Here is a 27,880-nt window from a genome sequence, read left to right on the forward strand (position 1 = left end):
TTAAAAAGGGGAATCCCCTGGGAACCTCTTGGAGCTGATGTTGGGTTTCTAAAGTTCATTTCTTCAGACAGATGTATTATGTCTAAGGCTCATTATCTCAAATATTTCTTCTTTTCCATATCCTGCCCCATTATTGTGAACTTTGGCAAGATATTGTGAAGTACTGTGGAAGCTTACCATTGATACTGACTCCCTGTAAACTTGTGTATTTGTCATTTTCCTCTGGAGAACTATCCTGTGGTCAATGTACTAAAGTACATTACAGATACACTTTCAAGCAAATGTGTAAGCCACTGGACTTTTTATCTATATTCAGTTATGTAATTTCCCTCTGAGATGCTGCTGAAAGGGCTGCACATCTACCCTTCAGAAGGGAGCCTGGGATGAAGACAAACTGTGAGGCCTCCTGATGAAAAGTTCAAGCCCGTCCACAGGGCCTATGGCACAGCCATGACCACACTTTTGGATCCTGGTTGTCCTAACCAGCTACAGTGACTATCTTCAGTTTCCTGGTCAATGAACTTGACTGGATTGTAGGCTCCATGACAGCAGGGGCCATACAGGAGGCAGCCTACCAATGATTATCTCTCATCAGTGATGCATCTTCCTCTCCCTCTCCCTAACCTCTCAGAAACAAAGAAAAAATATGTTTCAACATATTTTTCAGAATCAATTATGTGTAAATCAAAGTTTAAAGAAATGTTTAAAACTTTCCATTTCCCAATTATTTTACTATTTTATTATGAAAGTTATTGAAGGTATTTGTTGCTACCGCATCAGTATGTTGAAAATTAAATATAATAATTTGCTGTTGAAAATATCTTATCATATCCATGTTCAGTGTCATCATTTTGGCAGTTTGAAACTCACCATGATGAGTATTTCTACCAGGGAAATTAACAAAGGTTATAGACACAGACTTCACTACTGCATTATTGAGTGCTGAGATTTATAAAAGAGTGGTGGAGAATGTTAACAATGCAGGTAGAATCTGTAAGCATATGATACACATGGATTTAAATAGTACATAGAATAAAAACTGAGAAAAACAATTTACATTCCAGTATTCAAACCTTAAAGATCCATATACAAAGAAGTCACTTGAGTTATTGAGGAATGAGTGAAATTCAAACATATGTCTTAGATTGTGACCTATCCTTATGTTGGTTAAAACAATAAATTTGTTTAAAAATAAGCAAAAAAATGATCCATTTTAGCAAAGTAGATAAAGACAATTTAAAAACAGTAAATGTATGAAAAATTGTTCAACATCAAAAATTCTCAGGGGAGTGGGATTAAAATGAAAGCCAGTTAAAACTATATGCAATTCCTGGCCTACTATTTTAAAAGATTAACCATTCCATATGCTGGCAGGGTTGAGGAAAAACTGGAATTTTTATATACTGTGTGTGGGTGGGAAGACAAAGTAAATGTAGTTCACAGTTAAAACGTGAAACATTCACCTACACTGCAACAGTTTGATTAGTAAAAATATATCAATAAAGAGAACTGAAAACATATATTCCAAACAGATTTATTTATAATATTCCACACCTAGAAATAACCAATTTTATAGACAGATCAATAAATAAAGTTGTTATCCATAGAAAACAATACTACTCAGGAACAAAACAAATTCAATATTTACATAAGCATTTGTGTTGAATCTCAAAATATCTGTGTAGCACGAAGAAACTGGTCTGTGGAAAAGAGTACACATCTCATAGTGCCGATAAAAGTATAAAAAATATGAACTATTTTACTATAAAGAAAAATCAATGATTGCATGAAAAGCTGGGAAATTCATAAACAGAGATTATAAAAGGGCAGGAGGAAAATGTAGTGTGTGGGAAATGTAGGTTTAGAGTTGTTGCTATGGAAAATAATAACTAATAAATAATAACAAAGGAATAAAATCTGCTCCCACAAATGTGCCTCAGTTGGGTGGGTGTCATGCAGTGCACTGAAATGTCCTGGTTCAATTCCAGGTCACTTCACAGTCCCACCTGGGTCTCCAGTAGAGGGTGTGCAGGAAGGAGCTGATGGACATTTCTCTCTCTTTCTCTGCCTTTCACGCTTCCTAAAATATATAAATACAAGTATTTAAAATGTTTTAAAAGAGCAAACTTTGTGGTTTGTGTACTCACAAGAGTTAGTCTACTTTTGTCACACCTTGTTTATGAGTGACAGATAAGATTATTTCATATGTGATGGTTTCACAGCTTTATTTCTATGTTAAGGCTCAATAATAGTTCACATTAGGAAAGTGCACTTCCTTGGATGTCTGTTCTCATTTCCTGGGAGGAACAGCTTTGTCTCAGTGACAGCCAATATTGACAAGCAGTGAAAGCGATTGCCATCGGAATAAGCAGAAATGTTGACTGGCTACAAAAGTCACATCCTGGGACTGATTACAGGATTATCCTTCCTCCGGCCTGAGTTCTTAGAAATTGAGAAATGACCATGAGGTGAACACCATACAGAGACCACGGGAATCCACAAAACCGTAACGTATTTTCTCTGCCAATGACTTCAGCTACAGGAAAAACTTCTGGAGGTGCTCAGAATGTCTGTACACAAAGTTCACACAAGTCACAGGCTCAGGAATATTACTGCATTTATGTCTAAAGAGACACTTTCCATCTAATTTACTGCAGTCTCTCCCAACCCTATGAATACTGTGTTTCTGTCTCAATAGTAGTTTAACCTCAGAGCCTTACAACAAACGTCCGAAGACTATGAAATTTTGTACTTCATGGCACACGGCTCCTTTGCAGTACATGGGGAGGAGCTCCCCTAAACATTGCTGAGACTTATATAACACAAACTGTGAACAGAGAACAGAGTTCATATTGTTTACAGAAGGACAGCAAAGGTCTCCTGTTCTGGGTGACCATTGACCTCACCAATAACCAAGGTACTGGGATGCAAATTACAACCACAAAGTCATGCCATCTTTCTTTCAAGGCCTGTGGTAACAATGGAAAATAAGCTGGTTTTGGACAGAGTGATTTTTTGACATCCTGCTCTGCCTTCTGAAGCAATGAAGTTTTAATGTCCCCACAATATCTGTTCATATCTACATGGTGACAGATCACAACAGTGCTTTCTAATACTGGCAGGCAGTGAATAGAACCAACACAATTAATGGTACAACAGAAAAAAATAGCATTTTTACCAAAATATCATAAACCAGAGCCAGTGGTGTTCTCATTGGTGACATAGAATCTAAGTCAATCATCACAGCATAATGTGAAAAACCACAAACTCTCTCAAATAGGTACCACTTCTTTGCTGAGGATGTGTGTTCTGGAAAAACCCTGGACAGGCCCATTCCATAGTCAGAGACAAAGGAATGAAGATCCTGCCAAGAGTTCAGAATATTCAGAATTTATTTAAGCACAAGAGAGCACGCAGGGTTTGTGACTGGTTCACAATGTTCAGGTGAGTCAGGTGGTAGAGGGGAAATCACTTCAGCCACAATCACTCACAGTGGCATCAATCAGATAGTAGACCTGGGCAGGATAGCAGTGCAAGCAGCTCCTTCAAGCCTCACTTTTACCTGAAACTCATGAGGAATCTAGCAAAGTGTATATCCTGATAAAAAGGGATTATATTAAGGTTTCTGTAAGATAGAATCTCCTTCAGTGTTGTTATTCTGAGTAAGAACAATGAAATATTCCCTACACATTTCAGGCTTTTCCCCAGTGCGCAGTATCAGGTGTCTTTTAAGGGTATATTTTTGACTAAAAGATTTCTCACAATCTGTACACTCATAAGGCTTTTCCCCAGTGTGAACTCGCTTGTGGAAAAGGAAGTGACTATTTTGCCTAAAAGACTTCCCACATTCACTACACTTATATGGCTTTTCTCCAATGTGAACTCTATGATGGCGAATAAGGGTAGAGCTATACCTGAAACACTTGCCACAATCTTTACATTCATAAGGCTTTTCTCTCGTGTGAACTCGCTGGTGTGTTTTGACATCAGACTTATATCTGAAAGACTTCCCACAATCACTACACTTATAGGGCTTTTCTCCAGTGTGAATTCTCTGATGCTTATTGAGGGTGGAATTATGCCTAAAGGACTTCCCACAACCTGTACACTTATACGGCTTTTCTCCAGTGTGAATTCTCTGATGTTTAATGAGGTGAGAGCTCCGATTGAAGGACTTCCCACAATCTGTACACTCATATGGCTTTTCTCCAGTGTGAATTCTCTGATGTTGAATGAGGTTAGAGGTCTTACTGAAGGACTTCCCACAATCTGTACACTCATATGGCTTTTCTCCTGTGTGAACTCGCTGGTGTTTACTGACATCAGACTTCTGACTGAAAGTTCTCCCACATTCTGTACACTCATATGGCTTTTCTCCAGTGTGAATTCTCTGATGTTGAATGAGGTTACAGCTCTTACTGAATGACTTCCCACAATCTGTACACACATATGGCTTTTCTCCTGTGTGAACTCGCTGGTGTGTATTGACACCAGACTTCTGACTGAAAGTTTTCCCACATTCTGTACACTCAAACTGCTTTTCTCCAGTGTGAACTCTCATATGTCGAATGAGATTATAGTTTTGTCTAAAAATTTTCCTACATTTGTTACACTCATAAATCCGTGCTCCAGAAAATAAACCCTGTGATTCAACAACTTTCTGGTTGTGGCTGGCAGCTTTTTCACATTCATGCCCCTGGTGTTGACTTTTTCCTCTGAGGAACTCTTGTGAAACCTCACTGCCACAGTGTGTCTCCTCAGTGTTGAGAGTGGCCTGGTGCTGGAGAAGCTCTGAGGGAGCTTGGACGTCTTCCGCAAATTCCCTGCAATTTGAAGAAACCTTTGATATATAGAAGCTACACCTGGTCGCAAATGAGGGCCTGTCCATAGTTTCTTTGCAGGATATCTCTCCACTGGCATCCCTCTGTTGCTGGTGAGGGTTTGCACCGAAACAGAAGTCTGTCACATGTGCCTCAATGAAGAAGCCTTTGTGTTCAAAGTGTGCTGCTTGTAACTCAGTCAGGTGCAAAATATCTTCTAACACTGAAAAACACCGCTTACACATATGGGTCTTCTGGGTTGCTGGAGCTCTTCTGGAGAACCTGACCTGTGACTCTCCTCCTACAGATACACTCTGCTCAGAACAGGCCTCATCATCATCCTTTTGATGCCAACAACCTGAAAACAGAAAAATAATGAGGAAATGAATGATGACTGTGGTGACAAGGGGAATTTCCTTTACAAAGGTGTGTTGCCCAAGACACCTTGGCTCCATGCAATTTTCTGAACAAAAGTGATGTGCAGGAAGCATTCATAAGAGGATTCTTAAAGTTCTGGGACTCTGAAGATCATAAACTGTTCATAGGGCTTGTCTGCAGGTGACATAGGCAAGCTCTGCAGATTTTTGCTTATGTCTTATTCCAAGAAAAATTCAATAAATGAGTAGCTGGAGTTTGAAACATACTTAAGCATGTATGTTCACCTCATAACACATGTGCAAGTCAAAGTTGAAGAATACTGCAGAGGCAGCAGTGCAGAGGAATAGGTGCTGTAAAAATGCCACAAAGGTGAACATAGACCGAAGCCAGGAAGACACAGGTGAAAGGACAAGTCAGAAAGTGTAAAATATGTGAAAGGAAAGGTAAAAATGAGGTGTAGGCAGTGGCACCTGCATCTACACACTGATGAAATCATTCTGGTTCCTGGTATAATTTGAGCACAGCCCTTGTGTCATGTATTCCACTAGTTGCCAGTCATTAGGGCCAGGCCTCTTCTGAGACCATCCTGCATGTTCACCCTGTGGGGAAAAAAAAACTAGTGTTCTCCCTCACCACCTTCTCCACAAATACATAAAACCTAAATATCCCAGGTGTTAATGAAAGATGACAAAGGTGACTTGCCATCGCTGGTCCAGAGCAATTCCACTTGCAATAGTGTTCAGGGAAGGTAACAGTACAAACAACAATTGAAGGAGGGTCTTACAAGAACAGTTGATGGTAAATGTGAGGAAAGACCATAACCTGGCACATGCAATCACCCAGGACCTTTATCTAGAGGAAGGTTGCAGAGGTGGAAGACATGGACCTAAATATAGTCAGCCTCCCAGGGAGAGAAACAGCAAGTGGAACTCATTAAGCTGTCTGTAAGACTCCTGATGCCCAGGCACATCCTGCACTTTCTGAGGAAAATAGTGTTAAAGAAGTTTGTGGAGTCTATTCCTCAGGGCTCTCCACACAGCTCAGCACTGGCATCCATAGCACATTTCATATCAGAGTGAGGAAAGTTTTCAGAGCCCATGGTCTGGCTTTAGGAGAAAGCTACAGATGGAATATAAAGGAAGAGAGGGCATCACCTCAGACCATTAGGAGAGATGTGAGGATCTTCCCTACAGATGATCCAAGTGCAAATACTTCCAGCATCACTTCACAGTACAGAAGTCTCTGAGCCTCATCAAGGATTCCCCACTCCTCTGGAGAGAAGGTAATGGCCACATCCTCAAAGTTCATATCTTGTCATAATGGGGACAGTTCAGCCCATTATCAGCTTCTCTCCTAAAATTTATATTCATCATACACCCCAACTTGCATATCCATCTGCTCCCTCTACTTCTGACTACAGAGAAGATATCAGGCCTTTGTTTCATCCAAGTTACTCTCTCTTTATATTCCTACTGATGCTGTGTCTTCCCACAACAACAATGGCAAATGAGCATATAGATACCTGTTCAATAGGACTGACATGTAGTTTGCACTGCCCCTTGTCAATATAGTGGGTGTCATGAACATAGTGTACGGATAGATGTCCATAATGAGAGTGTGAGTGATTTAACACTGTTCTTGTCAGGCAATAACCTGTCGTTCCCTAGATTCTTATTCCAAGACCCTGAACATATTGGCATCGAATTTCACCCTTTTGACCCCAATCCTAGGGTGCTGAGGTCATCACTTTGCACTGCCTTCTGCACATAAGTCTTTGAACCACACTTCTCTCACACAGCTTCATTCTCATAGGCACAATGTCAAAGGTAACGAAAGTATGTCGTGACTTGGAAGATTTTTCTTAATCTTCTTTTCCAATACTCCATTTAACCACTTCAGTAATGTATTTCTCTCTTACCCTTCATCCATCCCAAAGACAGCCTAGATGACACAAATGTATGCTATTTCATTTCTATTTATCACTGTAACTGCCCTCCACCACAAAAGGCAGGTGTGCACATATATTTCACCTAATCTCTGGACCAAGAATGCATCATAATAGACCCACTTTGCAGGAATTAATCGGAAATTCACCATAAGATATTATCCAGACATCACCAAAAATGAATTCCACCTTTATTCCCTCTTATGTCAATGTCAGGGGCTCTGCACCAAGAATGCACATGCCGTCTCCAAGTACACATCACTCTTTCTACCATAACTCTCTCACACCTAAACTATCACAGTCACAGCCCCCATGGTCATCTCCCTGACTTCCTACTCATTACTCAGCATGTGTGGTTTTCTGAATGCCTGGAAAATTCAAACAGAATTAAGTTCTACACCAACTCTCATAGTCCACACTCATTGAGGCAGCCTTCAGTCCTTCTTTGATGACCTCCCTCCCTGATTGTTGTTTCCTTCAACCTCACCTATTGAGAACCACATCAAATGTCAGATATCCAGAGCCTACCTCTTCGGATGCTGCACTTGATGTCCCTTCACCAGGTGCAGCCTTACTCACCCAAGTCCCATTACCTATGGCCCTCTGTTCCTGGTCCAATGTGTCTCACATATGACCACTCATGCCTGTAAGTAAATCAATCAGACTACTGGTCACACCACAGGCCACACCAAGGCTCTCAACACAATCTGGTGTGTGCTTCACAAGTAAATATGCAACAGCTGCAGTCTCATCTTGTTTGAATTGCTCTTTGGTCTCCAGTTAAACAGGAAATAAAGTAATAAAAAAAGATCTACAACTCCACCCAGATCCCTATACTCCCAACTATCTTTTAGCCAAGTGTTCATCCTGAACTGCTCCTCAGAGTTCCAGAGGCTCATGAACTGCTCTCAGAAATATTGCACACCCTAACAGGTGAAAATAAAAGTTTAATACCCCCAATGAACATTACACTTCTACTCTGAATATGTGCATTTCAGTTGATGGTGCTTCCATACCTCCAGCTGCCAAATGCAGACCTTCATGTCATCCCGGACTTTTACCTCTCTCTCAACCTCAAATGTACACAATCCAGTTGGCCACACCTAAAACAGCGATCCAGAATCCAACTGCTTGCTCACCTCCACATTCACCATCTTGGGCCATTTACCATCACACTCACCAAAGCTATCACAAGAGATTCCATGCTAGGTTTTCTACCACTTCCTTCACACCCATGTTGCTTGTTATGCTTCAACCACAGGAAGTCTACTGAGGCCTAGGTCAGATCACCTGCCTCTGCTGCTCCAAACCTCCCATTCTCCCATCACCTGCAGAACAGATGACCAGTTATCACAAGCTCCTCTAGACCTGACACCTGTCTCACTGTGACCAGTTCCTAATTTAAAAAATGGACACCTGCTGGTTCCTAAATGAGCCCGGTCTTCACCCCAAGCCTTTGCACATATACACACCTATGCCTGGAAGGACCTCTCACCTCTCATTCCACTGGTTGTCAAAAACAGGGATCACTTCATAGAACCCTAGTCATGTACTTAGAATTCTGGGCTTGGTGTCTCATCAAGGTCCCCAGATACAAAGGCTGGAGGAGGCAGGACAATCCAGGACACCACTATCTCACAGATCACAAGAGTATGGGGCCCTGAAATAAGCTCCATACACCAGTACCATTAAGCAATGCTGCATTTGCAGTAATTTTTGGAAAGTAATGGTCTGTTGAGAGCCTGGAAACCACTTCCAGTGGCTTAGGCCACTCTGATTCCAAACCTCTAAATATTTTGCATTACCCAGGTGAGTGCTCCATCACGTGAGGCTGAGAGCAAAAGGGCTCATATTAACATCACTGTCGAACCTGTGTTTTCCAGTCATTCTGTGTGTGAACCTGTGATGAACCAGAAACTGTCCTTTACCGAGAGACACCTAGGTTGCTAAGGTCTAAAAACACTGTAAGTGACATAGAAAGCCTGACAAAGCCACACTGCAGTTTTCTTAAAGAAGAAAGTCCCATTGAGAACACGTGAAGGCTGATGCCGGATTCTAAAGATGATTTCTTGATACAGATGTCTTGTAAATGTCTAAGGCTCCTCATTATCTCAAATAGTATTTCATCATTTACATCTCCTGCCACATTATGGTTTCTTTCAGCCAGATTTTTTGATATTCTGAGGATGCTTACCGTCACATCTCCTTATAAATGTCTTTATTGGTCACTGTCCTCTGGAGAACTATCTTTGTGGTGCATATACTAAAGTACTTTACAGATATACTTTTACTTACAAATAAGCAAAAATATTTAAGCCACTGGATGTTTTACTTGCATTCAGTCTTGTCAATTTCCCTCTGGACACTGATTTTGAATGAAGGGGCCATACACCAGCCCTTCTAAAGGCAGCCTTGGGCTTGAGGCAAACTTTGAGGAGAAAGGTATGTCCTCTCACAGTGTACACCACCAAGTCATGACCCCGAGTTCTGATCTTGGTTGTTAAAACCAGCCATAATGACCTCATTTCAAGCCCCATCTGGAGCCTATCACCTCTCCCAGACTTTCCCAGGGAGGACCCTACTGACTTGCTTCACCTTCCCCCTGAGCTTTTGTCACCTGTCTTGATGATCCTGATTCACTGTTTGTGGACTGTCCACTAGGACACTTGTTCCCAAAGCCAGGGGACTTTGTATTTCCAGAGCCTGGAACAGTTGAGTTCAACAGTATAGGCCCTCAGTCCTTATTTGTCCCAGCTGAGCCCGCCCTTGACTGCCGTCCCTCCATACAGCCTGATTCAAGTTGTAATGCCAACAGCCTTCCCTAGCACTCCCACTCAAGGACCCTGTCCCATGTTCTGGCTGCAAATACCCTCACCATCCCTATGCAAAGCCCACAAACTCTCTGCTCCCTAAACAACACACCCAAGCTGCACACTTTCCCAAAAAGTACAGGGTTCATCACCTCACCACAGGGGAAGGGGGGTGCTCTGCACAGGCCAATTTTAAGGAGGGGGGCACACCAACCATACCCACCCCCCTCAAAATGGTACCATGTTGAGACCAAGCCTCTCCTTCTGGAAATGCTTGCATTGCAGAATGTTCTCACAATTGAAAACAGCACCATTTGCTGGAAAATCCATACTACCTTCAGGAATGGCTGTGTGTGCATGTGTGTGTGTGTGTGGGGGGGGGGCAGGGGGGTGGCAGGGGGGCTCAAACAATACCAAAACTTCAGGGGTGTGGGTGTGCTGGCCACAGGCAGGACTTTCCAAGGTGAACTGGGTTGTGGGCCCAAAGCATCATGGGCTTCTCCCAAATACAGAAGTAGGTGCAGATGCAGTGAGCCAGGTGCCTGGGGGATGGGGAGGAGCAGGCTGGAGAGACCTCTGGATGGAGACATAAGAACCCTGGCCAGCTCCTTTCAGACAGACACAGAACCCAAATCCCTCCCAGGACCTTGCCTGGGGCTCCTCTCTGCCAACTCCTAGGAAAAACAGAGCTTGTCCAAGCTGCAGTGGGAACATCCCAGGAAAAGGCAAGAGAGCACAAGGAGGGGTGGGCTGTGCAGGCAGAGGCCCCTTGTCAGGGTAGCAGTGGTGGATGGGCAGGTGGGGATGGGCAGGACCCTTGTCAGGGTAGCAGTGGCAGCTGGGCAGGTGGGGATGGGCAGGAAAAAAGCCCAGGGCAATTGCCAGGGAGAGTTGGTGCTGGGCCATGTCATCCTGGACTTTTACCTCTCTCTCAACCTGTGGTTGAAGATAACAAAAAGAACAAAAAAACACACCCTATTTTTGTTATTCATAATCCTCACAAGAGGATATTTTTCCATTAATTTTTATTCAGAGTGGAAGAGTGGGGATGGAGAGAGAGAGAGAGAGAGAGAGAGAGAGACAGAAATTTGGTAGTAAGAAACACATATCAACTGGATTTCACCTTCATGAGTCCCCAATAGTTGCAATGTATTAAACCTGGAACCCAGGTACTTGCCCTTGACCAAGAATTTAATTCACCATCCTTTATGTGTGTAGGCTGACACTCTTACCATTAAGCCACACTAGCCAGGCCATGGTGGATGTTTACCCAATGAGGAAAGAAGAGGACCATTTTGTTTCCTTAGACTGATAAATATCTACAACTTTTAGTGGCTAAACATCAAAACACTTGCATCCCACAAGGGGACCCTGAATCTCAGCAGCCTGCAGCACATCACGCTGGGCAGATAGGTAATCAGCCTCTGCAGAGACAGCTCCTCTCCCTCCCTGGGCCGGTCAATGGCTGGAGCACCTCATTACAGTGGACTAGGTTGGCCCTTCCTGGGTCACAAGTTTTCTTGAAGGACATGCTGACCCCCATGTCATGACTACCCTGGTAACTTATGTTCCATTGCCAACTAACCGTGGCCGCAAAGAACAGAGCGGCCACCAACCTGTGCTGGGACTAGAGCAGCCTCCATGCCATACATATGGCCCAGCACCAACTCTCCCTGCCAATTGCCCTGGGCTTTTTTCCTGCCCATCCCCACCTGCCCAGCTGCCACTGTTGCTCACAGCCTTGACACCTGAGAGGAATCTGAGCTCCTCAACCACCTGAATTCTGAAACAGCCCAGTCTCAACTCCTGGCTGGAGGGGGCAGAAACCACAAAGGGCATGTCAAGACCCAGATCTACTCTTGGCCCCTTAGGTTTTAGTCTCAGGGAGCACAGATGTCATCATGCCCTGGGGGTGATTGTGCAGCTCAGGTTGAGTTCCCCACCCTCCACACTGACAGCAGGGCACCTCCCATACTGTTTTCTGGGTCATTGCATGTTTGACCATCATGGGGACTCTGGCTGCAGGTCCCTGACGTCCCTGAGCTGTGCTGGTATTCACATGTGTGGACTGACTTGGAGAATAAAACATGTATATTGATTTTAGACAGAGAGAAACAGGGAGAGAGAGATGCATTAATTTGCTGTTCCTGTAATTTCCTACAGTGGATTAGCCTGGGCTTTCCTGGGTTGGTCAGAAATTTTCTTGCTTGGACCCTGACTGGAGATGGAACCTACAATCTTGGCGTTATTGAGATGATGCTCTGACCAAATGGCTATCTGGGCACGGCCAGACATATCAGGTATTTTACGTGAAGTAACCCACTAAGGTACCTACGGATAAATAGGTACAAGAACAACCATCAGGTAGATAATGATGGAAAGCTGGAATTGAATTCATGTGGTTTCATAAGTATTTTCCTCATATGGATAGGTTTCAAATAAGCTATCTTAAAGGCAGAATGTGTCCTTGCATCAGTTATTTTATATGCCAAGAAAGAAGCACTGAGAAGGGTAGGAGGAACTTGGTTTCAGGAATGCAGGCATGAATGGAAACACCAAAAGGGCATGTTTAAAAAGTGTATATGAGATGGCTTAAACTTCTATCTCATAGAGAGGAAATCCAGGCTCAGAGACTCAATGTAGATTGCCTGATTGTAGAGTAAATAAAAGGAAGGACCACAAGTCAAACCCATGTGTCTATAACAACAGAGGTCTGGCCTCTAATATTAGGCTGACATCAACATCAATGCCTCCTAGAGAGTAGAGTTGGTACTTCATAAACATTAGGACTGGCTAAATGTTACAGCCCCAAAACTTTATTATAAATTTTCTTGAGCACACTTATTACTACTTGACCAGTATGCTGAAAATAAAATATAACCACGTACTACTGAAATATCTTATCATGTCCATGTTCCATATCATCATTTTGGCAGTTTGAACCTGGTGATGATGAGAGTATTTGTACCAGGGAAATTGAGAAATAGTACAAATCTAGACTTCACTTAATGTGTTATTAAATGCTTAGACTTAAAGAACACTGGTGGAGAATGTTAATAATGCAGATTAAAGTTATAAGTGTCTGGTATGAGTGGGTTATTAATTGTCCATAGGATAAAAATTGAGAAAAACAATTTTCTTTCTAGAATTGAAAACCAATGGTTCCATATGGCAAAGAAGTCACTTGAGTCGTTGAGGAAGGAGTGAAACTCAAACACATGTCTTAGAGGCTACACTGTCCGCATATTGGTATTAATAATAAATTAACTTACAAAGTAGGCAAAAGATCCTGAGCAGACATTTTAACAAAGGAGATAAAGACAGTGTAAATTAATGTAAGAAGAGATGCTCACCATCAAGAATTCTTAGGGAAATGTTATTAAAACAAAAACAAGTTAACAGTACACTCATTTCCAGGCCTACTATTTAAAAAAATAACCATCACATGTGCTGGCAGGGTAATGCAAAACCTGGAAATTTCATTACTGTGGGTGGGTGGGACAGCAAAGGGAATGACCATTTTAGATCACAGATCTGCATATCTTAAAATGTAACACATTCATGACACTGCAACAGTTAGATAAGTAAAACATACACTTGTAGGAAGAACTGAATGCAATATTCCCAGCAGTTTTATTTATAAAACCCTAAACGTGCAAATAACCACAGATCAATGGATAAAGTGGATATCCATAAAATACAATATTATTACCAATAAAAAATTAACTATTTACATAAATAGTACTGTTTAATCTAAAAATACCTGTGTAGCAAGAAGGAAGCCAGTGTTTGTTAAAAATTATACACCTTATAGTGCCTATAAAATTATGAAAATATGAACTAATCTATTGTAAGAAGAGGTAAATCAATGGCTGTATGGAGGGTAGAGAATTCAAAAGATTTTAAAAGGGCAAGAGGTAATTACAGGGTGTGCAAAACTAGGATTAGAGTTGTTAGTATTGAAAATAATACAACGGATAGTAAATAATAATAAAAGTATAAACTCTCATGGCTACTGTGTCTTATATTATTGCGCATGATCACGTTCACTAAAAGGTCATTGGTTTGATTCCAGATGAAGACACATGTCCACCTGTATCTGCAGTAGTGGATGTGCAGGAGGCAGGTTTATTTCTCTCCCTCTGCCATTCTGTCTAAAAATCATTAATAAATTGTATTAAATATATAAAACTAGAGGCCCAGTGAACGAAATTCATGCATGCGTAGGGTCCCTAAGCCTGGCCAGTGATCAGGGCTGATTGGGGCCTTCTGGCTGCCAGCCGGGGCATTCTTTCCCCAGCTGCTGGCCAGGGCCTTTCTTCCCTTGCTGCAGGCTGCCAGCCATGGCCTTCCTTCATTCTGTGATGCGCCCTTGTGGTCAGGGCATGTCATAGAAAGTGATCGAACTCCTGGTCTCTTTATCAAACACCCTAGGGCAGGGGTCAGGAAACCGCGGCTCAGCAAACCACAGCTCACAGGCCACATGTGGCTCTTTGGCCCCTTCAGTGTGGCTCTTCCACCAAATACCGGCTCTTCCACAAAATACCGACTTCTGCACATGGGCCACGAAGTTTCAGTTGCACTGTACATGCGTGCCCACACGTGGTATTTTGTGGAAGAGCCACACTGAAGGGACCAAAGAGCCGCATGTGGCTCGCGAGCCGCTGTTTGCCGACCACGGCCCTAGGGGACAGTGCATATTAGCCTTTTATATATACTGTATAAAGGCTCTGTACACAAAATTCATGCATGGGTAGGTGTCCCACAGCACAGCCTGTACCCTCTCCAATCTGGGACCCCTCAGTGGATGTCTGACTCCTGGTTTAGGCCAGACCGGCAGTCAGAAATCCCTCTCACAATCCAGGACTGCTGGCTACTAACCAATCACCTGCCTGCCTGTTCATCCCTAACTGCCTCTGCCTGCCGGCCTGATGGCCCCCAACTGACCTCCCCTGCTGGCCTGATTGCCCCCTAACTGCTTTGCTCCTCAGTGCCGGCCTGATCGTGCCCCTAATTGCTTGCTCCCCCATGTCAGCTTGAACTCACCCCTAATTGCTTGCTCCCCCACACAGGCCTGAACTCGCCCCTAACTGCTTGCTCCCCCATGTCAGCCTGATCTCACCCATAACTGCTTGCTCCCCTTCAAGCCTGAACGCCCCTAACCACCTCTGCCTTGGCTGCTACCACCATGGCTTTGTCTGGAAGGAAGCCAGATGTCCAGAATGTGTCTGGTTGATCCGGTCTAATTAGCACATTACCCTTTTATTAGTATAGATAGTTATCTAAAATAAGAAAATAAATTCTATGTTTTGCATACTCACAACTGTAAGCACACTTTTGCCCCACCATGGGTATGGGTAACAGAGAAGCATATTTTACATGTGACTGTTTCTGAGCTTTATCTATCTGGTCAACCTCACCAAATAGAATACATTAGAAAAGTGCTTTTCATTGCATGTCAGTTATACATATACCTAAGTAAAGCCTCAAAATGTGGTTCCAAATAAAAACACAGAGATTCCTCTGTTGTTAGAAAATTAAAATGGCAACTCTATATAGACATGACCATCTCTCTCATTTCTTGAATAATTCTTGCTTCAGCGGCAGCAAATATTGTCAAGAAGTGAAGACTACTGCCATCAGAATGTCACAAAACACACAACCTGGGACTAATTACACGATGATCCTCCCTCTAGCTTTGAGTTCTTGCCTGTTGTGATAGATAACCTTGAAGTGAACACCATAGCGGGGCCCAGAGAATCCCGAAAACCATTGGATTCTTTTCACTACTAATCACTTCACCTACACAAAGAACAAACAAGCCTCAGGACAGGGTTATTTGTGGATAATGTTCAAAAGAAGCAATTTCCATCCAATATACTGCCATCTCTTCCACTCACTATATGAAAACAGTCTTTGTCCTAATATTAGTTGCACTTCACAGTGTTACAACAAATGAAAACAGCCTATGAAATTTCACACATCATGGATCAGGGCTCCTTTGCAGTATGTAAGACACACTATGAACAGAGAATATAATTCATATTGTTCACAGAAGCACAACAAAGGACTCTTTTTCTGGATGATCATTGACCTCACCAATAATACAGGCACCAGGCTAAAAAATTAGAACCAAAAAGTCATGCAAATTTTCCTTAAAGGGCTTGGTCAGCAATACAAAATAAACCAATAATGGCCAAAGAGTGATTTTTTGTCATTATTATGTGCCTTCCAAAGCACAGAAACTTTGGAAACCCAACTGTTCACCATATCTGTTCACCTCTGAGTGTGACAGATCACAACTATGCTTTCAAATCATTCCAGGCAATGAATATAACCCACACAATTAAAGGTACAGAAGCAAAATACACTTTTACTAACAGATCATAAACCAGAACAGAGGACAAAAAGGAGTTTGTAGGTTGGTGAATTAGAACCTAAAACAACTCCTCAGAGGATAATGTGAGAACAATGATAGAAGCACAAAAAATGACTCCTCTTCTAAGGGACCACTGACCTCACCAATATTAGAGGCACCAGGCTGCAAATTGGAACCACAAAGTTATGCAAACTTTCTTTCATTGCCTTGCTCAGTGGTATAAAATAAGCCATTATTGGACAAAGAGTGATTTTTCTGACATTATTACAGTATATGCTTTCCAAAGCACAGAAAATGTGGGGGACCTCCCCATATCTGTTCATCTCGCCATGATGATAGATCACAACTTTTGTATCAAATCATCCAGAGAGTGAAATTAAAAAAAAAAAAAAGCTATGAAAGAAAAAACATCTTTACTAAAGATCATAAACCAGAACAGAAGACAGTAAGCAATTTGCAGGCTGGTGAATTAGAAAGTAAAACAATTCATAAAAACATAATGTGATACCCCTAATGACCCTGAAAGTGGTAGCATTCCTTATCTGAGGATGGGTGCTCTGGACAAACCTGGGTCAGAAGCATTCCCTAGTCCGAGAGAAAGGAATGAAGATCCTGTCAAGAGCTTGAAGTAATTATAATTTTCTCAAGCACAAGAGAGAACACAGAATACATTTCCTGAGAGCACACAGGGTTTGTGACTGATGCACGCTCTTCAGGTGAGCCAGGTGGTAGAGGTGAAATATCTTCTGCCACAAATGCTCGCTGTGACATCAACTGGGTAGTAGGTCTGGGCATGTTAGCAAGTACAAATGCAGCTCCTTCAAGCCTCACTTGCACCTGAAACTTATGAGGAATATATCAAAGTACATGTTCCATTAAAAGGGATTTAAATTCAGAAAAACAGGTCCCAAAGGGTCACCTTAAGTGTTCTTATACTCAGAAAAAGAAAGCATTCCCTGCACATTTAACACTTCTTTCCAATGTGATCTCTCAGGTGTCTAGTAATGCTAGATTTGTGACTAAAAGACTTCCCAAATTCAGTACACTCAATACGGCTTCTCTCCAGTGTGAACTCTGAGGTGTACAGTGAGGTGAGACCATACACGAAAGGACATCCCACATTCTCTACACTTATAGGGCTTTTCTCCAGTGTGAACTCTCTGGTATTATTTGAGGTTATACTTATTACTGTAGGATTTTCCACAATCACAGCACTCATATCGCTTGCCGCCACTGTGAACTGTCAGGTGCTTAGTAAGGCTGGATTTTTGGCTAAAAGACTTCCCACATTCAGTACATTTATATGGCTTCTTTCCAGTATGAACTCTCTGGTGTTGTTTGAGGTAAGACTTATCACTGAAGGATTTTCCACAATCACAGCACTCATATCACTTGTCGCCACAGTGAACTCTCAGGTGCTTAGAAAGGCTGGATTTTTGGCTAAAAGACTTCCCACGTTCAGTACACTCATATGGCTTCTCTCCAGTGTGAACCCTGAGGTGTGCAGTGAGGTGAGACCTTAGATGAAAGGTCATCCCACATTCTTTACACTTATAGGGCTTTTCTCCAGTGTGAACTCTCTGGTGGTGTTTGAGGGTAGACTCAGCACTGAAGGACTTTCCACAATCACAGCACTCATATGGCTTGTTGCCACTGTGAGCTCTCAGGTGTCTATTAAGGTTAGATTTCAGGCTAAAAGACTTCCCACATTCAGTACACTCATATATCTTCTCTCCAGTGTGAACTCTGAGGTGTTCAGTGAGTTGAGCCCTTCGATTGAAGGACTTCCCACATTCTCTACACTCCTACAGCTTTTCTCCAGTGCGAACTCTCTTATGTCAAATGAGGTTAAAGATTTGTCTAAAAACTTTCATACATTTGTTACACTCATAAATCAGTTCTCCAGAACAGACACTGTGACACTGAACAACTTTCAGGTTGTGGCTGGCAGCATCTTTACATTCAACCCAATGGTGATGACTTTTTCCATCAAGAAATTCCTGTGAAATCTCACTGCCAAAGGGTAGCTCCTCAGTGTTGAGAGTGGCCTGGTGCTGGAGAAGCTCTGAGTTGTATTGCAAGAATTCCCCAACCTCCCTGCTGGCTGAAGGCACTGAAGATAAGTAGAAGCTGGACCTACTCACAAAGAAAGCCCTGTCCATAGTTTCTTTCCAAGGCTCGTCTCCACATTCATTTCTCTGTTGCTCATGAGGGTTTGCACTGAAACAGAAGTCTCCAACACATGTGTCACTACAGAAGGCTTTCTGCTCAAAATATGCTGCATGTGAACCCACATATTTTAACCTTTTAACACAGAGAATCATCGCTTACACAGAGGGATCTTCTGGGTGGCTGGAGCTGTCTTAGAAGCCCTGACCTGTGACTCTCCTTGTATAGATAAAGAACAGGCCTCATCACTATTGATTTTATGCCAACAACCTGAAAAGTGAGAACGGGTAAGGAAATGAATGTTGAATGTGGTGACAGGGGGAAGCCCCATTACAAAAGTGTGTTACACATCACACGCTAGTTCCATGCAATTCTATGAAAATAAGAGATGTGCAGGAAGGATTAATAAGAGGCTCTTGTCACTTTCTGGGCTAATGAAGATCACAACACAGGGAAGCCTCACCAAAAATATGACATAAGCCAAGACCAGTTTGGCTCAGTGGACAGAGCATCGGCCTGCGGACTGAAGGGTCCCAGGTTCGATTCCGGTCAAGGGCATGTACCTTGGTTGTAGGCACATCCCCAGTGGGAGGTGGGCAGGAGGCAGCTGGTCGATGTTTCTCTCTCATCGATGTTTCTGACTCTCTATCTCTCTCCCTTCCTCTGTAAAAAATCAATAAAAATAAAAAAAATGACACAAACATGGCAAGCACCACATGGATTTCCAACTAATACTTCAAGTTACCACATTCAGCATGGATTGTCTGCTGGGGATGGGGACAAGCTGTGCAAGAGATTGGTTAGGTCTTACTACAAGTAAAATTCAATAAAGGAGTAGCCGGTTTCGAGGACTAATTAGCACATATGTGCACCTCATAATGCATGTGCAAGTCAATGTTGCAGAATACTGCAGAGGCACCAGTGTAGAGGAACAGGTAACAAAGAGGTGAGCAGTCAGCACTGGTCCAGAGCAACACAGCTTGCTACAGTATTCAGGGAAGAGAATATAAGAAACAATTGATGGAAGGTCTCACAAGAACAGCCTATTGTTCATGTAAGTAAATACCATAACATGGAACAGTTCACCACAAAGAACCTTTATCTAGAGAAAGATGGCAGAAGTTGAAGCCATGCAGTGAGATTTCACAGGAATTTCTTGATGGAAAAAGTCATCACCATTGGGTTGAATGTAAAGATGCTGCCAGCCACAACCTGAAAGTTGTTCAGTGTCACAGTGTCTGTTCTGGAGAACTGATTTATGAGTGTAACAAATGTATGAAAGTTTTTAGACAAATCTTTAACCTCATTTGACATGAAGAGAAAGTGCAAGCTGGGACCCATTAAGCTCACTGCAAGACTCCTGACTTTCTGTTTCCTGTACATTTTGAGGTAACAGGTGTTAGCGGGATGTTCGTGGAGTTCTTTGCTCAGGACTCACCATCCAGCTCATCCCTGGAAGCCACAGCACATTTGACAGACAGTGAGGAAAATTAGCAGAGGCCATGTTCTTGCTGTGGGAGAGAGAAAGCTATGCCTGAGGAATAAAAGAAGAGAGGTCATCACCTCAGGACACTGGGAGAACATCAAGGTCTTACCTACAGATGACACAAGTGCAAACACTTCCAGCATCACATCCCAGTACAGAAGTCTCTGAGCCTCATCAAGGAGCCCCCATTCCTCCTGAGAGAATACAATGGCCACGTCCTCAAAGTTCATATCCTGTCATAATGGGGACAGTAGAGCCCATGATCAGCTTCACTCCTAAGATTCCAAATCTGTCATACTCCCCACCCTCCACACCCATCTGCTCTGTCCACTCCAGAGAAAATACCAGGCCTTCATCCCATGAAAGCCACTGTTTTCTTATATTTATACTGACATTTTGTCTTCCTACTCTAATAAAGGCCTTTGAGCAGATAAGACACCTGAGCTCTGGACCTCCCCTGTATGCCACGCTGACTTTTATCAACAGAGTGGTTGTTAAAACTATAGATGAAACAGAGATGCTGGCCATAAAGATACTGTGAGTGATCTGATACTCGTCTTGTCAGTCAATACCCTCAGATTGTGTCTCAAAGACGCCAAATACATGGCATCACACTGCACCCTCTGACCCCAATTGCAAGGTGCCATGGCCATAGCTTTGCACTACCTGTTGCACAGAGTTCTTTGAACAACACTTCTCTCACACAGCTTCATTCCCAGAAGCACAACCGCAAAGGTAATGCAAATTTGTTGTGTTGAGGACAAATTGTTTCCTAATCACCTTTTTTTCCCAAAATTATAGTTCACCATCTCCATAATCTCTTACCCCTTACCCTTCTCCCTTACCCATTCCAGTGGAGATTTTGAAGCCTGGGTAACACTGACGTATGCTATGTCACTCCTATTATCCAGGGTGTCATCCCCAACAACAAAAGGCAGGTGGTTAGGTAAATGGCATCTAAGCGCTGTACCTTGAATGTAGTGCCAAAACAACCCTGTTTACAGGCAATTACCCTAAAATTCACCTTACTGGATCATCCAGACACCACCAAAAATGGGCTTTCCAGTCATTCACTCTGATGTCAGTATCAGGGTGCTGTTTCCATCAATTCACATTCCCTCTTCAAGAGCACATCACTCTTTACCATACCTCTCTCACACCTGCACTCCCTTAGCCCCAGCCCCCATAGTCCTCTCCTTAACGTCTTATTAATTATCAAGTTTTGTCCAGAGAATGCTTGCTAACATCTCTCACTTAACCACCACTCAAGTCCCAGCCCTGATGGCCCTGTTCCATGCCTAGTGAGCCTCACAGATGACCACTCAAGCCTCTAAGTAATCCACAAGACTGACTGTAACTCCTCACATACAGGCCACTCCAAGGGTCACAACAAAATCCTGGTGAGTATGTAGAGATGTTAATATGTACCATCCCTAGTCTAATCTTGTTTGAATAACTCTTCAGCCTCCAAATTAATCTTAGGTCCATTCCTCTTTTAAAGGTCTTGGGCACTGCAAAACCATGATCTCTCCCTGACACTAGACAGGACAACTTCTGTCCCTGTGCTGTGTTATGACCCACAAATACTGGTCAGAGCAGGAAAGCTAGTCCTCAGGCTCACACTGTCCCTTCTGAGTTACTACTACCATTACCAACCTGACCATGATTCCCTGTATGAAAGTGATCTACAGTCCTGGCTGATGTGTCTCAGTTGGTTGAGTATAGACCCATGCACTGGTGAGGTCACATGCCTGGGCTATGGGCTGGATCCAAAATAGGGGTTATGCAGGTGGAAAGTGATCATTGTTTCGTGCTCATCACTGTTTCTCGGTCTCTCTCCCTCTCCCTTCCTTTCTATATCTAAAATCAATACACGTATACATACTGAGTGGCCAGATTATTATGACCACCTGACGTTTGTAGGCAAATTAGCTATAATTTCACGCTAAAGTTGCTAGATGGCCAGACCATTATAAATAGGGAAACAGATTGTTTACCACGACAGAAGTGATTTTTTTCTAAAGGTATGGGTAAAAAACGCGATTTAACAGCCTTTGAACGTGGGGATGATTGTTGGCACTCGGAGCCATGGGGCAAGTATCAGCAAAACAGCTGAATTCATTACATCTTCCGGAAGCTGTTGTTAAAGTGTTTAAAGACTGGACTGTCAGCCATAGCCGGTTTGGCTCAGTGAATAGAGCGTCGGCCTGCGGACTGAAGGGTCCCAGGTTCGATTCCGGTCAAGGGTATGTACCTTGGTTGTGGGCACATCCCCAGTAGGGGATATGCAGGAGGCGGCTGATCAATGTTTCTCTCTCATTGATGTTTCTAACTCTCTACCCTCTTCCTTCCTCTCTGTAATATATTATACTCTCATAATATATTTTTTAAATATATTTAAAAAAAAAAAGACTGGACTGTCAGCTGAAAATCTGGGTCTGAACATGCAAATTGTGGCCGTCAGTGACTAGGCAATGTTAAGGCAGAACAGAGAGTGGCAAGACTGGCAAAAGACAACAGAAGGGAAACAGTGCATTAAATTACTGCAGATCTTAGTCGGGGATACTCTCAAATGATCTCTGAACGCACAATAATAATCTGGCCACTCAGTGTGTGTGTGTCTGTGTGTGTGTATTTGTAGTATATGTACACTGAGTGGCCAGATTATTATGATCTCTGAACACTTTGGCCACTCAGTATATATATATTTAAAAAACATACCTGTGGGTTCCTAAATCAGCACACTCTTCACTCCAAGTTTCGGCACATTCTGGAACCTATGCCCTGGCAGTCCTCCCACTTATTACACTGGCTGCTAAAAACAAGGTCCACGTCAGGAAGCCCTACTCTTGGCCTTAGGAGTCTGGGCTTAGTGTCGGTTCAAAGTTCCCAGGTCCAAGGGCTACAAGAGTGGCTGACAGTCCCAGGACACCACTATCTCAGAGGCCACAAGGGTATGAGGCTCTGAAATAAGTTCCACAAACCTTGTACACCTAATTGATTCAGCATTTGCAGGAATTTGTGGAAAGGAAATGGTCTGTTGAAAGCCTGGCAAAACACCGCCAGGATCTAGAGGTTAAGGCTGCTCTATACCCTTGCCCATCCCAAAGGCCAGGTGACTTTCAGAAGCCTGTTTTATTTCAGGGCTCAGTCCTCAGTGCTCCCTCTTGCCACTTACCTTATCATTTACAGGACTTCTCCTTCCTGTCCACAACTGCTGTCCTCTGTCTTCTAGTCTGTCCTTCCTCTAAGCAATGATAGTCAAAGTTAGCACCCTAATTCAGAAAATGTTCCCCCCTGTTTTTCACAACCATCTATTGTTAAGTCTGATCAAATAATTGAATAGATAACCCCTCCCCTGGGAACTTACCTTTATGCCATTTCACAATGGACATTCTACTGGCTTGGACCACATTCCACTTGCTAACACTGTTATCTCTCCCCTCCAGCATTTCCCAGAATGCAGACCTACACAGAGAATTCTCTGACCAGGAATAGCCCACCTTAGAGTCCTTTAAAAATCTGACTCCCCATCTTTGGGCGCTGGTGCCATTTTGGGGTTCAGCACATCTGATACCCTGGTGACCTAATAAATTCATAATTCTTCACCCTTTCTGGCCTTGTGCGTTCCTCCTTCGGTGACCCTAACATTTGATAGCAAAACAGGGGAGGGTTCTATGGGGATGGGGAACCATCGCTCTGGCTTCAGTCACCCAAAGGTTGCTACTCGGAGGGCAGTAGACAGTGGCACCTCAACCTAGGCTTACCTCCAAATTCTATTGGGGTAACTCGATTACAGGCCTCAATTAGACCTCCCTCCCTTATCAACCATCCTGAACCAGCCAATGACTATGCCAGATCGGGAACCTCTCCTTCTCCATTGCTGACCCTCCATCCCACACCAACCAATCTTCTCTAGGTGAGTGACGATCCACAAATTCACTCATGTCAAGTCTTCTGCCCACTCTCTCAAACTGACTTCTCGAAAGTCTCTCATCTTAAAAGTCCTAGCGCTAGGCCAGAAGGAAGACTCCTCAGCCATGTAGCTTTGGGTCTTTCTGGAGTGGGGGCGCCAAGTTCAGAAGGTCATCTCTCATTTCCCATGGTGATTTGTTTAGCTGCGGGGATGAGTGCCCTAGTCATCTTTGGGTATGTGGTCTGTCACTCACCCTTCCTCTCTCATGGACCACACTAAGGAAAAATGTGGCAGTTTTAAATCCAAGCGCCTGGATGCCTGGGGACAGGCTGCAGGGCCTGCTCTCTCCTCCCCTTGTCTTTTCTCCAGCATCATGTGCCTACACATACTTTTGCAGAGTCTTTGGTAGCTTAAAGGCTTTGGAGCATTGCTGGGTTAAATGATAAACATCTAAATACTTTAAAACAGGATAAAATAATGAAACATTGATTGCTAGACATGTTTTTAATTTGCCTGCTCTTCGTTTTTATTACCCATGGTCTCTTGTACTTTGAGGAAGGCATATTAAAGTAAGAGTGTGTTTAAAGTGTGTTCATAAATGTAAATGCTCTTTGTTTACTTTCTGGCTAAAGCTGGTTATTTGTGAATGGGTAGGATTGTCTTGACCAGTGAGTCAAGACCTGATCACCCCTGATGTTCCAGAGGAACCCCTTCTCTCCTAGTAAGCTAAAGCAGCCCCTCCCAGATTCTCTCCTGTTGCTTACATCCTTAAGTTGAAGCCTACACTTTATTTCCAGCGCTCATTAACAGTTCTTGTCACTACCATTGAAAGCCTCACAGGTATTCCTGCTTGATATTTGGGAACATCTCTCCCCTTTTCTAGCCTTCTTAAACATCAAATCCCTGGACAAGACTGGCAAATTGACTTCATTCACATGCCTCCTATTAAACACACACACACACACACACACACACACACACACACACACACACATACACACACACACACACACTGCAAAGGACACAAAGTAGGGAAAGATTCCATAATACAGGAAAATAACAGAGCAGACAGGAGGCCAAGACAGTGGCTCAGAAGCCTCTGTCTCCCCAACTCTTAGCTATACCCCATGTAACACCCAAATACCCTCCAGAGGAACTTCAGTCCCTAGTAGCTCTTGGGGCTATGCAGGAAGATCCATGGTTAAAATTGTCGGGGAAAATATATCCTGCCCCAGGGACAGGCCCGTGATAGCTTACAGGCTATTAAAAGTGTCCTATGTATAGGATACATTTACAACTCCTACAACCCCTCATCACATGTCCTAGCCTAGCCTTCCTACTGCAAGATGTCACCAAAACCTGTTCTACTTGTTACTCAGTATCTTCCCAAGCACAGGTTAGACTTCCTTCTTTCCCCACTCATCAGGCAAGGGGGCAAATCCCTGGACAAGTCTGGCAAATTGACTTCACTCACATGCTTCCTATTTTTAAAAAAGGAAAGAACAAATATCTCTTAACCCTTGTAGATACCTTCTCAGGCTGGGTAGAAGCATTCCCCATTGAGTCTGAAAAGTCCACAGAGGTCACACAAGCTCCCTTTCAGCACATCATTCCCAGATCCAATCTCCCCACCTCATTACAAGCAGATAATGGACCTGCTTTCATATAACAAATAACTCAACAGGTCTCCTCCACTCTGAATATCCTGTGGAATTTACACCCCCACCAGCTCCAATCTTCAGGAAAGGTAGAAAAGAGAAATTCCTTCGTTAAGTCCCACCTAATTAAATTAACTCTCAAAACTAAGGAACCTTAAACTGATCTCCTACTGCTAGGCTTTATGCACAACAGAGCAATTCCCCCACCATGCACCCTCCTTTCTTAGTCCCTTTGAATTCATGTATGGAAGATTCTTCTTATTAGGAAACTTGCCTTCCACAGAAACCCTCTAGGAGTCTATGTCCCTATTTTAAATCTATTCCAACAATTACTGAGAGAACATGCTAATCAAGCCCTCCTCCACCTTCTAAGGGAGACATCCCGCTAAGCCTCTACAGCCAGGGGACTGGGTCCTCACTGTGGTCGGCAAACTGTGGCTCGAGAGCCACTTGCGGTTTTTGGGCCCTTGAGTGTGGCTCTTCCTAAGCCTTAGGAGTACCCTATTTAAGTTAATAACAATGTACCTACCTATCTAGTTTAAGTTTAAAAAATTTGGCTCTCAAAATAAATTTCAATCATTGTACTGCTGATATTTGGCTCTGTTGACTAATGAGTTTGCCGACCTAAAGGAAACCCACCCATCAAATAATTTACAGGCCCGATGGCAAGGCCCTTAGCAGGTACTCCTAACCACCCCACTGCATCTAAACTATCAGAGCAAACCCCGTGGTTCCACCTTTCCAGATTAAAACCCATCCCCGGAACACCTCCATCACGTGAGCTGGAGTCCCCTAACAATTACAGCCACCAGATTGGGCCCACAAGACTGCCTTACCCTCATCAATGGCTCACCCAATGCAGATGTAGCCACCAATAATCAGTGTTTACCTGTCCCCATAACCCACCATATCTGACACAAATGCGCAGTTCAGATAATCCCTCCCCCATAACCCTGGGCATCACAGGAGAGGTTGGAACTGGCACAGGGGGCCTAACCACTGCTCTATCCTATTTTTTAATCCTGTCTCAGGACCTACAAGAAAGCTCCAGATGCCAGCAAGGGGCAAAACTGGGAAACAAGAACCTCGCCCCCAGGGTAACCTCCCCTCCCCTAGCAAATAACTAGTCAGGCAACTAAGACCCCTGACCTTTTCCTCCCTAAAGATCACATCTAGGCCTCAGTTGCATTTCAGCTCCAGGCCCAGAAAAGCAGCAAAACGAGACAAGTGAGGCTGTGGCAGCCTCGGGACCAGCTTCTGCCTCCCAAGTCCCTCAACAGGACCGTTTTCGAGCCTTCCAGGTGGCCTAATAAATCCATAATTCTTCTCCCCTTTTGGCCCTTGTGTTCCTCCTTCCGCGAACCTAATATCTATGGCCCCAGCGTCCTGAGAGTGAAAGTAAAACTCCTCCTGCAAAACCTCACCTCATCTCCTTGTTGCCTTTACACCAACAGGCCCGGGTTCCCGAGTCCTCCTGCTCAGTCGCACCATCACGTCCTTACAAGGCGGCACTGCAGCCTTTCACCCTCTTCCCCCATCAGCCATGTGTCACCCACGAGGGACTCACCATTCTGAGCGCTGGGACCTGGGCGGCGGAACCTGAGGGGCCGGTCCCCAAGGCTGGAGGGTGAAATGGGGTCAGGCTGCGGGGACGCTGTGAGCAGAGAGGAGTCCGGGAGGCACGGGGATCCCAATCTCGGGCTGTTGGGCTCAAGGAGCCTCAGACACACCCCGCACAGCAGGCGCGCTGCCTCCCAGGCCGCCTCCTACTCACGACCAGCGCCCTGAAGCCTGTAAATCTGTGAACAAAGACCTAAAAAGTTAAAATGACCGACGGGAAAGGAAGGCGGAAGTCCCGCCCTAACTAGATGCGCGGGCAAGGAAATGCCCTTTAACCCCGCCCACATGCGTGCAGTGCCGTCTGGGAAATGTAGTTTTTTCAACAGCTCAGTGTAGTACTAGCATCTCAGCCTATGAATTATATGAATAAAGGTGGTGTGGCCCAGCAAGTGACGCCTGGGGAGGGACTAGATGGGACCAGAGGCCTGGCTAACTGGAGCCGATTAACAGATCTCTGAGGAGAAGAAGGTGGGAGGAATGCAAGAGATCCACCAAAGAATATACACAGAGGGGGAAATGGGAGACATCGATAATATATCAACAATAAAAAAATATATGTATTTTCGTAAATTTTAAAATAATGCAGCCCAGGTGGTGTAGCTCCGTGGTTGAGCCTTGACCTGTGAACCAGGTCACGGTTCTTTTTATTTTATTTTTATATTTTAAAATTATTTATTTTTATAGTATTACATGTATTAT

The 27,880-nt window shown here is 43.6% G+C and overlaps 1 protein-coding gene and 1 long non-coding RNA gene across 2 annotated transcripts in view; both read right to left on the reverse strand.

Annotated features, from left to right (window-relative positions):
* Positions 1-1,520: 1,520 nt before the first annotated feature.
* Positions 1,521-27,880, reverse strand: part of LOC102430703 (zinc finger protein OZF-like) — a 51,582-nt gene continuing 25,222 nt past the window's right edge. Inside the window, exon 2 of the mRNA XM_006105661.3 lies at positions 1,521-5,178. Coding sequence (XP_006105723.1) covers positions 3,617-5,178 — 1,562 coding nt within the window. The 3' untranslated portion in view covers positions 1,521-3,616. The remainder of the gene's footprint in view (positions 5,179-27,880) is intronic.
* On the reverse strand, positions 18,761-27,394 carry LOC111823824. Its single transcript, XR_002826933.1, has 3 exons — positions 27,129-27,394; positions 23,166-23,234; positions 18,761-18,771 (listed from the first exon to the last, which is right to left on the reverse strand). It is a non-coding gene; the product is annotated as an uncharacterized LOC111823824 (long non-coding RNA).

The sequence above is a fragment of the Myotis lucifugus genome, unplaced genomic scaffold (genome assembly GCF_000147115.1).
Source record: "Myotis lucifugus unplaced genomic scaffold, Myoluc2.0 scaffold_711, whole genome shotgun sequence".
NCBI lineage: Eukaryota > Metazoa > Chordata > Mammalia > Chiroptera > Vespertilionidae > Myotis > Myotis lucifugus.